The 13,843-nt window shown below is 43.8% G+C and overlaps 1 protein-coding gene across 1 annotated transcript in view; it reads left to right on the forward strand.

The window, feature by feature from the left end:
- Positions 1-754: 754 nt before the first annotated feature.
- MOXD1 (monooxygenase DBH like 1) overlaps positions 755-13,843 on the forward strand; it is a 49,958-nt gene continuing 36,869 nt past the window's right edge. Inside the window, exon 1 of the mRNA XM_066180477.1 lies at positions 755-1,105. Within this exon, the coding sequence (XP_066036574.1) occupies positions 821-1,105 (285 nt within the window). The 5' untranslated portion in view covers positions 755-820. The remainder of the gene's footprint in view (positions 1,106-13,843) is intronic.

The raw sequence follows: 13,843 nt of genomic DNA on the forward strand, positions 1-13,843 counted from the left end.
AAGGGAAGGGAAGGGAAGGGAAGGGAAGGGAAGGGAAGGGAAGGGAAGGGAAGGGAAGGGAAGGGACGGCAGCTCCTGCTTCTGCCGCGGGAGCGTCGGGCACCGCATGGCCGGGCTGACCGAGCGCTGGTACCGCCGGGAACGGTGCGGGGGTCTCAAGGGACGCGAGTGCGGCTTTGAGGTGCGGTTTTGTAGCCGCCACAGTGCAAACCACTCGAGAGGTCCTCATTTTCCACTCATAATGCAAAAAGAACTCTCCCGACGGGGGATCTCCTGCTTAGCTCCATCCGTCCTCCGCACCGTGCGCTCGTATTAAGTGGGAAGGCGGCCGAGAGAAGGGAAGCGCTCGTTTGCCTCCAGGCTTCCTCCCGTGGAATTCTTCCACCGGAGTTAAAGTTGCCGAGGGGCCGGGGAGGTCTCCCGTCCACCGGCTTCCCTCCGCTTCCCCGGTCAGGAGGAGGTTTTTGGGTGGCTAATGCGAACTCCGAGCATCTCGGCGAGCAGCCCCCTCGGCGAGCGCACGGCAGGTGCTCCGGAGCCGGCGGGGCCCGGCCCGGCCCGACGGGCGGCGCGGGGGAGCCAGGGGCGGCCGCGGGGCCGGGCCAGGGCGGGAGCGAACAAAGCGCAACCGAGGGCGCGCTGCCCCGACGGGGCCGGCGCGGTGCCGCCCGCAGCGGGGGCGGGGTGACCGGGGCACCCGGCCCCCCTTTTCCCCACACTCACACACACGCGCACGCACAGACACACAGCCCTCGCACACGCACACCGCGCCCGGGCACACGCCGAGACGCACGGGCGGCCGCTGGTGCGCGGCGACAGGATGCGGCGGCTGCGCCCCTGGGCGCTGGTGCTGGGCGGGCTCCTATGTGCCTGTGCCGGGGCTGGGGCCGGGGCCGGGCCGGCGCTGCGGAGCTACCCGCACAGCGCGGTGCTGGACGGCGCGGGCGCCTACCGCCTGCGCTGGGGCCGCCGCGGTAGCGCCCTCGCCCTCCGCCTGGAGGTGCGCACCCGCGGCTACGTGGGCTTCGGGCTCTCGGCCAGCGGCGGCATGGCCTCAGCCGACATCGTGGTGGGGGGCGTGGAGAGGGGCCAGCCCTACTTGCAGGTAAGGTCCTGCTCCTTCCCCTCGACCGCCGACCCGGGTCCTCTTTGTCCGCCCACCTTCCCCCCGCTGTCCCTCTCTCGGGACGCCCTTCTTTCCCTGCCCCACGTTTCTTCTGCAGCCTTCTTGCCCTGCATCCCTGTACCTCTACTTCTTCCTTCTACCCTTCAGGTTATCCCTATTCTTCTACGTTCCTTTCCCTTGGAGGAGACGCTTCTTTTCGATCTGCTCCCTGCCAACCTTCCGTCCAAACTTCTACATGGATTTCGTTAAAGGTGTCAGGTTTCTTTCCTCTTTATCCAGAAGATTTAACAGCCCTATTCTCTCTCCTTTGGGCACTCTCTCCTGCCTGCCCGCTCAGCCTAGACCCGTGGAGGAGAGAGTGGGCGGGCAGAGTCTCTCCCAGGGAGGTGTGGCACCTTTCCCCTCACCCTGCCAACAGCTGGCGAAGCTTGGCCGTGCTGGTGCCGCCTGAACTTGCTCTTTCTAATCCCACTGGCATGAGGGCAACATCCCACCAGCTTCCAAGCCTGCTGATGTCCCCTTCTGCTGTCGCACAGCCGGTGCCGGTCCTGTTCTCGGTGTTCCTCCTCTCCTCACCTGGAAGTGTTTTGACCCAGATGTTGGAAAGGACTTGCAAAGTAAACACTGGAGGACTCCTGGTACATGTCCTTGGTCTGGTAAAGCAACCTCAGAGGTGCCCAACTCTACTGGCATAATTTTCATGACATGTTTCTGTAGTAATCTTGATATTATCAGGGCTACATCTGGGAGCAGGAGTGTGGAACAGAGGCCTTGCTGGTGCCTACAGTGAGTCATTCCCTCCAAAAGGCACCGGTGGCTCGTGGAGTAGGAGCCGTGAGAGGGGAGGGAACCTACACCTTTGGTCCCCTCTCATCAACCTGAGATCCAGCAGGCAGGATTTGCTCTGGGATCTAGGGAGCAGGGACAGCTTGTCCCGCAGATGACTGAAAAGGGAATCTGGCCTGGAATGACATTGTGTCACCCCCAGCTGCTTGAATAATAACTCAGAGATGCAGTGTAAGAGCAGAGTGGTTGTTAAGAGTATGCTCTAGGAGAAGTCATCTGTCTATCCTTCATTATGTTAGAACTCATTGATCTTTGAAGCTGCTGCTTGAATTTTAAAAGGTTTTTACTTAAGAATATGGTTTTTCTACTAACCATTCACCATAAGAAAACAAAATGCATAATATGATCTCCCTAATATTTGTCGAGGTTTTATAAAATCAAAACTTTTCCAGAAGAATTGAGCTTTTAGTATAAATATTTTAGTACCAATATTTTCCTTCTAAAAATTTCTTATACTTTTTCTTTCCCCCATTAGTTTTCTGTATCAAGTTTAGGCAAATATTTGTCTTTCTTAAGTTCAGACCAGTGATTTTAAGAATATTGCTTTCTCCATATTTCAAAATGAAGAAATTTTTTCTTGAAGCATAAATAAAAGACTAATAATAGTTTAAAATAAAACCACTCTAGTCTGCTCATTGTAGAGTGAGCTCTTCACTCACAGAATGAAAGGCTTTCTGCAAGGCTTTGCAATTCAGAAGACACACCTATTAACCATTAAAAGAAACACAAGATTCTTCCTGGTTAGTTCACAGATTTTGCTAGGTTAAAGCAAGTCTTTTAGAACAGCATCCAAACCTAGTGTAAAGACATCCAGTGGTGGAGAATCCATCACTTCCCTTGATAGTTTGTGGCAATAACGAGTTGCAGATGTTCTGATTGGCAGGATTAGTTTGTCTTGGTTTAGCTTTCAGCTATGCATTTTCTCTACTATATTAAAAACTCTACTCCCCCTACATACCGCCTTCATAAAGTTATTTATATGCTGCAGTCGATGCAATCAAATGACTCCTCAATTTTCTTTTTTGTTTAATAAATAGATTGAGCTCTTTATCATCACAGGACATTTCCCCCAGCACTCAAAGCACTTTTGTGACTTTTTGCAGCACCCTTCACAGGTTTTCAACATCCTTAAAAATGGCCCCATGCTAACTCCATTCTTCCACAGGTTTTATCTACCAACATTCTGTTACTAATAGAAAAGGACTGTAGCAAATGCCTGCCGATACAAACCTACTGACATTTTTCCTGAAACACTAATTTAGCACATAATTTTTTATGCTAAGAGCTATGAGTTATTTTGTTGCACTTTTGAGTAGGTAAGAAGAAATACTTTTGTTATCCTTGCTTGCCACTTGAGGCTTGCTCCATCACTATTCCTTCTTCAGTTCTAGGTAGCATGGTTTCTTTCTAAACTGAACTGAGTTTTTTTTAAAGTTGCTCAGTTAAAATTTTTCCATACTTGCACCAACAAGGAACGGCCAGAAACAAAGATGATAAACAAAATTTGTCCAGAGGCTTTTTCTGGTCAGGCAGCAGGGAGTGCTAGAAAATGAGCAAATTGTTCTAGGATGTTGTTTCAATAATATCCAGTTCTTCCCTTTACTGGACAAACAAATACAGTTAATATTTTAAAAATACATTCTGTGTTAAGTGTATATCATAGTTTAGATTATTTACTACTGAAAAAGATTTTTTCATAGATAGCATCCTTGAAAGTATGTGGTTTTATGCCTAGCTGCACTCCATGAAATATGTGCACCCTATAATGAATGAACCTACTTTTCCTTTTGGTTTTAGAAATATGTTTTTATTCCATGACCATCTGTTGGAAAATGTGCATCGTGGTCTTAACTCTTAGAGGGGTCGTTTTTTGGTTTCTTTGAAAGTTTTGAGATGCCTGTTAGTGGCCTGAGGTTCAGATGTTCTGAAACACCTTTATAGCCTTTCAAGTGGGCATTGAAATTGGTAGTCCCTTGGGTCAATTTTGCCTTTTTCCCCCCATATTCCCTCTACTTCTTTAAAAATAGAAAGTGTTCTCAGAGGTAAGAGTTCTCTTCTGGGAATAAACATGTAAATATAGTCAGACTACAGCTGCCAGTTAGGGTAAAAGCACATACTCCCGTCTATGGAATATCCATGTATTGGGGTAGAGGAAAGCTGCCAGATAGTTTTCAAAGAGCAAGAGTAAGTAAATGCTATTCCCACCATCAGCAGGCAGTGTTTGCCTTGAAAAAACCTGGTGACTCAAAGTCCTGGATATCCAGGATTGGGTTTTATTTTCTCAGTTTTCAGTGTATCCCGAACTTGGGTGGACTAAGCTGTTTGTTTTGGTTTCCTTTTCCATGTTTGAGCTGTATTTAATCTGAGGAAAGGCCAAAACAATTTGGAAGTCTGTGGCTTAGTTTTGCCTAAATATATCAAGATGAAAAGTGTTACGATGTCATGAAAGAGGGAGAACAAACCTTCATGGTGTACCAGAGTAGTTTTTTGAAGAGCATTGGAATGATTGGAATTATGCATTTACTGTCCTAACATTTCAGAAGTTTGATACTTGAAATGGGAACCTAAACATATTTTGGGAGGACAGAGAGGACATAGCATGGATATGTGTATACATACATGCATGACTTAGTGTTTTGTCGTGAGGGAGGCACCTCCACCAAGCAGAAGGAGGAAAAGGAGATCAGTGAACAGACTATTCTCACACATTACTGAGAGCCTGTGGTGTCAGAACAGCAGATTGTGTGGTGTTTGGCTGAGCATATTTGAGAACAAGAAGATACCGATGGGGGTCGGTATTGGAAAGCTGGATGCTGCCTTTGTCTCTGTAGGAGGAGCTGGGCTAAGGAGAGTTCATTCTTAGCAAAATGTTACCTTGAAATATTTCCACGGTCATTTGCAGCATGTGTTGCTCTTCATACAAGATCTTGGGGCAGCCTTTGGTTTTGCATCTAGCTTTTTCATTATTTTCTTTCTTTCTTTCTTTCTTTCTTTCTTTCTTTCTTTCTTTCTTTCTTTTTTCTTTTTTCTTTTTTCTTTTTTCTTTTTTCTTTTTTCTTTTTTCTTTTTTCTTTTTTCTTTTTTCTTTTTTCTTTTTTCTTTTTTCTTTTTTCTTTTTTCTTTTTTCTTTTTTCTTTTTTCTTTTTTCTTTTTTTTTCTTTTTTCTTTTTCTTCCTAATGCATCTCTTTTGTGCTTATGAATTGACACAGCATGCATTTTCTTGCTAGACCCATGCCTTTTCCTTGGTCTCCACCCCTGTCTGGAATTGTGCATCCCCACCCACAGCACGTAGCTGCTGAGAGCCCCATTTTGGGGAGAGTAATCCTCCTTGATGAATGCCTATTTTGTGCAAGTTATACAAGAGGGTTGCATTGTTAGAATCTTCTGTTGAACTTGCACAAAAATAGTCCCTACTCAGGGTGAATAGGGACTGTGTGTCACTAAAAAGTACTTTATTATTCATTAGAGCCTTGCTTGTTAACTGTCACCCAAACTAAAGAATATCTGTTATCAAATGTATCCCATAGAGTTAGCTTAATTGCTCACAGGGAAGTACTTGGAAGAGATTTTTAAAGGACAGAAAACAGTGAGCATTTTCAGTACTTAACGATATGCCGCTTTTAAGTGCACTCATGCCAACAGCAACAAAAGAAGTGTTTAGAAAACAACTTGAAAGGCACCAAGAGAGAGATGCGAAACGAGTGCCACACTGACATATCTCAGTCTGTGTTTTGTTGGAGGTATTTCATGCCTTTGGGCACTGGGGCAAAATCTCCAGATGACTAATGTCTCCCTCTTGGCTTCAATGTGGGGCATAAAGAGACACTCCAGTGTACATCTCCACTGGCTGGGTGCTTTGTAGTTCCCTTTGAGAGGTACAATAGTTAGGACAAGGAAGCAACAGTTGGTGAACAAAAGATGAGAAGAATTCTGAAGCTTGTAATTTACAGGCCTTCAGGGGACTGTTTTCAAGAGTTTGGTTAGGATTGTTTTTCTTTTCTTCTTTTTTTCTTTGTCAAATTTTTTTTGTTCTCCTTTGGATTTTGGAAACACCAAGAAAATGAAAATTTCTCACATCTTCCCAAAAATAGGGAATTTTAGCCACTGTGAGTGATGCAAAGCCTTAAAATAATGGGGGGATGATTTAATTCCCAATATAAACAAGTATCACAGAAACAGAAAAGGGAAGAAAGGAGATTTTCTAAGGCAGATACAGAATTTTTGGGAACAAGTATCCCTAAGTGTTGTGCTTGAAAATCCCCTAAGTGTTTTTAATCTTCCTCATAATTGAGGTAATTAAAATAATTAAACACAGAAAACTTGGACTGGATAAATGTGGCTCCTGTGTAAGGAATGTTCCTTGTGATAAAATGCAGTTTTAAGATTGTATCATGCAGTATCTCCTCCTTACTGATTTTCTTTCCCTTAAAACACTTTGCTACATGTTTTGTCTAGTCTTCTTGTGTTAGGACAGCCTTTAATCTAGCTTTATATCTTCTGATATAACTGGAATATAAACTCTTAAATTAACATTTATTCTTGATGTAAAGACTTGTATAGGACCTTGGGACCCGCCGCAATGTCAAATTATCCATGTCAATATGCAATGTCGTATTTCAACCTCCATCCACTAGTGCCTCTTACATCTTCTTGTGCTAAGTTAGACAGGTCTCCACACTTTTGTTCATTTGTGTGCGGAGAAAGTGATACGTTTTACTTCTCAGGCATGTCACAGAAACAAAGGGATGCCACTGCCAGCTGTAGGCCACCCTGGGCAGCATTTAACTGTATATAAGAAACATACAGCAGTGTATTCAAGTGACCCAGTCTGAATGAGAAAAGGCATATTTCTAAGTAAGTAATCGTGTTTCATGTATAAAAAATACAAGCCCTCTTCTTGTAGAGAAAATGCATGAACATGTACGCACACATATACAGGCATTATCTGTTTCGGTAAATACACAAATGGAAATGTGCATCTTTGTGTAATGTGTTTGTCAGCATTTAAAGTACACACACGCACACACAATTATTTGTTAGAGATTAAAATTTTCTGTCCTTGTCAGAGTTAGTAGTGCACCTGAAGTAAATAATCCACATGCTAGTGTATGTCAGCCAGTTTAATTGGAGTTGTACTAGGAATCATGTACAGCTTCTTGAAACTGCCTGAGAGAGATCCAGGCTGCTTAGCAAGGACTGAATCACTTCATTTGAATCTGCTGTGTAGGTAAAAGAGCAAAACAAAACAAAACAAATAAACATCCCCGCAACCCCGTTAACCCCCCAAAAACCTACTCACCCAAACAACCAGAAGCAAACAAAAAACCCCTGAACAAAAAACCAACGCAGCATGCCCCCACCCCCCTCAAACTAGTAAATTAATTATAAACAGACTGCTCATGGGACAGTGGCTGTGATCTTTCTGATCCCAGTTAATTTTGGAACTTACTGCAGCTTCCTTGCTGTACCCTTTGTATGTTTTGTTGGTTTTTTTTTTTTTCATTTGCAATCAATCTCAAGATTGGTTCAGTCAACTGGAATGCTCTCAAGGTGTTCTTATACAGCACAGTGATGCTTTCAGGCTCCTGCTTTGTGTTAGGTTGCAGTGAGTGGGCTCTGCTTTTCCCCAGCATGAGAGCATAGTAAGATATTTGCCTGAAACTCAAGCTGAAATTTATTTGAGGTTGCAAAACAGTTTGGTTTGCTTATTTGTAAACTCATGCCATGTTTGGTTCTTGCCAAATACAGTGTAAAACCAGCTTCTTTTAGGTGGTAACATCTAGTGCGTACTGGAACCTTGAGCAGCAGGATTCCATTTAAGTTGAATGCAACAATAAAAAAATGTTAACCACAGGGGTTTTTTTTTGGAAACCCAGAAAGGCATAACTTGGTGCTTATTTCAAACAAATGTTTCATTCAGTTCTTTTCTTTACCGTAGCTGTTTATCCACCCTATTTATACTAAGATAAATCCTGTCTTGTGCTGTTACAGCTTCATGATCCTTTTTGCCAAGCTTCTCTTTGGTCATTGGCATCATCTTGGTAATTTGGGGATTGTCTTAGGGTGACTTTATGATGCTTGTATTCCCAGTCATCTGTTCTGTTTATGCTGGATATTAAATTCTACACCTTTAAAACTAGATCTGAGAGTGAAGGGGGGGAGAAGGAGAAGCAGTGGATTGTCTGAGGTGGGTGTATTCAAAAACATGAAGATAAGAACTTCAGCATTCCTGCTCCCGGACTGTGTTGTCTGCAGCATGGACAGCAGGAGACAGCTCTCCATTGCTTTTAGTTAATTTTTAGCTAGCTGAGGCAGAGAAGTTCTCCGGACTGTGGTTTTGCTTTTTCTTGGAACTGATCAGCCTGCTCTGGACTGAAAACCAGAAGAACACCAGGAGCTCACACTTGTTTCCCACCGGGGCTGGGACATGGCATTTGCCAGTGCAGGAGGAACTGATAAGGGACTAAGTGAGCCGAGCTACACCCCACTATAAGGACTTTCTGAATTTGCCATCTTTTCAGAACAGAGAGATTTTATTGTTTAATATTATTCATTTTTTTTATGCTTGTGAATACTTTGTTTGTTAAATAAACAGTATTTTCCACTTTTCTCTGAGGAAATACTTTTCCAAACCAGTTGGGGGAGGGGCCACTTGACTGCTTTCTAGAGGAACCGCTTTGGAAGTTTCCTCCCCAAACCAGGACAGGGATATTTCAAACTCCATGGGTTGGCTACAGAACATCAGTGAGGACAAGTTGAAACACAGCTTGTTTTCATGTCATTTCCCATTCCTGACTTGGCCCTTTTTTTCACTTTTAAGTCTTAGACTGCTGCTGGAACAGAAGTGATGGCCCAGTTAGTGAAGGCCAGCACATATAAATTGGCGTGGCTGAGTTTCCCGCAAGCTGAGCCCACAAGGCAATTGCTGGATGGGGCCACAGTCTGAGAATTACTTTATGCTCCATGAGGTTGAAAGGTGATATATATAATTTAGGATGGGAAATGGATATCATAAACAAAACAATCTTGTACATTGTAAAGATCTGGGGAGGGAGTCCCATAAACACCTGTTTCAGTCTGTGATGACAGCTGGTAGGGCTTTTGGGGTCAGGCTTCCCTCTGCAGCTGTGCTTGGATTCTCTAAGGAGAAACCAGTGTCTTTTCACATCCTTGAGAAATTATTCTTCCCAACTGTTTGTGGAACAGAAATCAAAAACCATATATACCACAAAATATTTTTTTAAGAAGGAGAGAGGCTAATGGTATCTGAAAAACAGTGTAACATGATCTGCCTCACATCTGGAAAAGAGCATAAAATATCTTGTAATGTCAGGAAGATTTTTCATTTTCCATATGTCCTTTCAACTTCTAGGTAACGTGAGGAAGGAGATACTTAATTGTTCAATGAATTGCACAACTTAGTCCAGAGTTCAATATGCCATTTTATGCACTATTATCAATGGGAGTACAAAAAATTTAAATGTTTCACATGTAAACAATTTACAAAAGTAATGCCGAAATAGACATCTCTGTTATTGTGTAGCATGACCAATAACACTTCTGAAGCTTTTTTAAACATTTAGTCTTTATTTAACCAAAGATATTCATACTAGGTATACATAATCACTTCACCCTTCTCTTTCACTGATTCTTACATGTCTGTAAAGCTGATGTGTAATTTGAAAAATTTCTCTTTGTTAAACGTTTGATATATATTTTTTTGTGTATAAGAAACTGGAGAATCTGGATGCAAGTACTGAATCAGTATGTAAATCCATATTGTGGATTTATCCACACACATGTGAGCATTTCAGAAATCCAGTTTTCAGGACTTGACAGTTGTTGTAGATCTGTTGGGACTTGTCTTGGTTTGAAAGACAGGGGTCTGCTAAGGGAGGCAGGAGCCTCCCTTGGAATGGAAAATGTAAACCCCCTCCCTCCAAATTATTACAGTTTTGAAATTAAGGGGCTCTCAGGCAAAGATATCAGAATAGGAATAGCGGTACTTTACTAGTGTGTATAATAAAGCAAACAAACAACAACCACTATGGCATTAACAACAAACAGAATCAGAAACCCAGTGCCGGCCTTTTTAGCGGCGGGCACTTTTCCTGTTGCTGCAGTTCCGGTCACAGCCAGCGGGGGCGCTGATGGCTCCTGGCGGGCACGGCGGGTGCGATGATTCCGCCATGGCTGCAGGGGGGGCGCTGTGGCGCGGGCTCTGGGAGCGCGCAGTAATGGTGGACAGGCTGAGAGGGAAAGGGAGGGAGGAGAGGCTTTGCTTCACACAGCCCTGGGGCTGTTGATCCCAGTCCCCCAGCAGGACTCTCAGAAGCACCAAGATGGGCCAGCAGGATGTCTCAGCAGGCAGGGGGCGTGGGGCTACAGTGCAGCGAAAGCTTGGAGCAGTGCTGAAGAAGCAGCGGGAGCGGGACAATGGCGGCCCGGCTCTCAGCAGGGCAGGGACAGGCGAACTCAGGATCCCGGGCACCTGAGCAGATGGGGACAGGGCCCTCTTTTGGTGAGGTGGGTGTTAACAAGGTCCCAGTTCAGTGGACCTCTCATGAGCAGAGGCTCACCCCACGGCAGAAGCAGCAGCTCTGGGCTGGGCTCCAGTGGCGGCAGCAAATTCCCTCCCCAAGCAGCAGCTCCAACCATCCTCCAAAGCCAAGAGAGAGAGCCCAGCAGCTGCCCCAGCCCGTCCTTTACCTGTCCAGTTCTCACGGTATCTTCTGGCTCTCTGCCTCGGAGATAAACTCCTGGATAAGAGAAGTGCAACAAGGTGCCCTCCTCCCCTGAGCTTGATCACTTCTTTTATTTTCTTCAATACCCGGTAGTTAATGTTTCCTAGCAAACTTATGGGGAAAAATTCTATAAGTAAAATGGAGCAAAATGGAAGAAACTAACCCCCAACGGGATTCCATGAAATTCAGGGGACTTGTATCAGTATAATCTACCCTACAAAAGGCACAGGTTTTTTAGCTGTGTGGGTTAGCAAAACCAGATCTGTGTAAAAAAAGATTATACCATGTTAGAGCCTTTTCCTGCTTGTTGAGAAGAATAAACTGTTCCAGTACAAAGCCCATTTTAGAACTATCTGTGATAGATATCAAAGCATGGATTAAAACATCCCACTCCTTTCTTCACAGAATTAAATAAGTGAAACTTGTGAATTCGGATGCGCTCTGTGTTGCAGTAGTCTAAACCTGGGAGAATTTCAAATTAAATTTTTATTTCCTTGGTTTAGCAGAAGCCCAGATGATCAGTTTACCCTCTCTGGCCTCTGGTAGACCCATCCTCTGTACTGCCACTTTTCAAAGGCCTTCAGCTTTCGCCTTAGACTAGACAGAAGAGTGGAGTGTAGGCAGTCCAAATGTGATGGTTTTGATTGCCTTTGCACCGGGACTTTTGGCAGCAGGACTTTATTTTTCTACTTTGTAAGGAAGCATAGAATATGTATAAAGGTACAGACATGTATCTACATAGATAAATTTAACATTTCTTTTACTTTCCCAGATTGCAAATTTTCTCAAATTGTGACTGAAAAAGATGTGGCATCACAGATTGTCATTGTGTCATCATTTTTGAAAACCTTTTGTTCATTCTCTTTTGTACAGAAACACATCTTAAAGGCTTTTAAGCTCTGATGAGTAAATTGAGCAAAGTCTGCATAGTTTGACTTAAAATCTTCTGTGTGAACAGAGAGAGATTCATATAGTTCCTGAACAATGTGACATCATTTTGTTTTAAAACTGGAAAGAAAACCATTTTCATGTGAGAGTTTGAGCAATCAAATTTTGAGTTGTTCAGGGTTTTTTGGTTTTGTTGGTTTTTGTTGTTGTTTTTTTTGTTTTGTTTTGGGGTTTTTTGGGGGTGTTTTTTTGTTTGTGTGTGACATTATTTGATTTTATTTTTATGGTGAACACCTGGATAATTTTCAGCAACGGAAGTAAAAACAGCATTAGCTACATTTAGCCACAAAATAATTTCAGGTGAAATCACTGAAATCAGCAAGGTGCTGTTCATTTTTGACAGCAGGGGTAGGCAGGCAGTGCCTGAGCAGGCAGCAGTGTGGGTACGCAGTCCAGCTCTCATCCCAAGGGGAGCAGCCTGGTCCTCTCTGGGGGCCTGGGCTTTGGGGCCACCTTCCCCACAGCATTCGCCAGCAGCCATAAAATGAGCCCCTAGCGGTGTGCCAGAGCTGTGACCTGTCTTTGACTGTCATCCAGGCGGGTGAGATGATTACACTGACAGCCACGTTATCAAGGCATATCTGAGCTTATACCTTAATTACAGAACTTCTGTGCATTATTTTTGCATTCTTACCTTAGGCTCATGGAAATCAGGACTATTTCACGAAGGGTTTTTTTCTGGTTAGTGCTGTGTCCTCCAGACCTGTGATGAAATGGTGGAGTTCACCACAAAACATTTGAGTGTGCACTCCTTTTCTTCATATTTCTCACCTTCCCTTCACACTGGTTTCAGGCAGAGACTTCGAGTCTGTTCACATGAGCAAAAGCTGCTCTTGAATTTGTATTCCTCAAGATTTCAAAATGTGGGTGCTTTCACTAAGAATGTCTTCCTCCAATTTAGGGTAACATTTAAGCAAAGATATCACACTTCAATAAAAACTGATATTCACAAGGTTACATTTCTTGTCCAGACAAACACTTACTAACTTAAAGATGGAAACAGAGATTCCACAGAAGAATATTTCCAGAGCAGGAATGTGTAGGCAATACACCGCCTCTTTCCAAGTTCTAATGCAGTGCTGAAGTGGAGTGTTTTGATCCCACAAAGTATCTATCTTCAAAGACCCATTGCAAAACAAGTCTTATTATTTCTGTCTGGAAAACAGCAGATCCAAGTTATTTCTCTAAACAAGTACAACTCATCAGTTCACTTTCTTTCAGGTCCCAGGCCTGTGTTTTGCTCTTTTTAGTGATTATTTTTCCATTTGCCTATTCTCTCATGTATGTACTTAATCATTTGTATTTCTAAGAAGTGGTGACAGGAAAAGAAGAACTCTCCAGTGTCTTGCCCACACACAGATTTCCAGGGTGGAATTAAGTTTAAGATTACAGCTCCTAAATGACCCTTTGGTGAATTAATGAAGTTTCAGTTATTTTTTACTGGTATCAAAAATACTTGGGCATAACTTTTTACTGTGTTTCAGATTGGTTACTTCAATGTTTAACAAAAGGGGAAGGCTAGAAATCTCTCCACAAGTGAACAGAGGTCCAAACAACTACAAAAATACATGCCGGCTGGGACCAGACAGGGCTGCATTATTTTGCAAAGACACCACACAATTAATGGTGCCTGCCAGTAGCCCTGTTCAGCGTGAGAAATACATTGGTTGGTTAAAACCCTTCCCCATCCCAAACCAGGAAGAAACAGCCTAAAACTCAAAGGAGGGTGACCAGAGGAGGGGCATCTGAAGCAGTGGCCAGCCCTTCCTAGGTGGCCAGGGTGGGAGGAGAGGGAGGGACGGGTCCCAGCTGCACAGGGCTGCAGGAATCCAGGGTGAGGAGGTTAATGACCTGACATTGCTGCCATGCTTCTCCTTTGTGCCGGGCCTCTGCAGAACCCTGGATGGGAAGCATCTTTCTTCCAAACAGCTCCCTTGCCTCTTCCAAAACCTCAACCTAATCCCTGCAGCTTTTGTATGAAATGAGCACTTCTCGTGCTAGTTAAGCCTTAGGGTTTCTGGTTCCAGTCAGTGTGCATTCAAGAGATTTGTTTTTTGTGGGAAAGGAAAAAAACATAGGAAAAGTTCTGGAAAAAAGGAGCGACATTATTGTTGATGCAAATATTAAGCAAATTTCATTCTCTCTGTAATTTCTGCTGGAGTTCATGACATCCCAGTT

The sequence above is a fragment of the Chamaea fasciata genome, unplaced genomic scaffold (assembly GCF_029207755.1).
Source record: "Chamaea fasciata isolate MVZ Bird 193981 ecotype frontalis unplaced genomic scaffold, bChaFas1.0.hap1 SCAF_3, whole genome shotgun sequence".
Classification (NCBI taxonomy): Eukaryota; Metazoa; Chordata; class Aves; order Passeriformes; family Sylviidae; genus Chamaea; species Chamaea fasciata.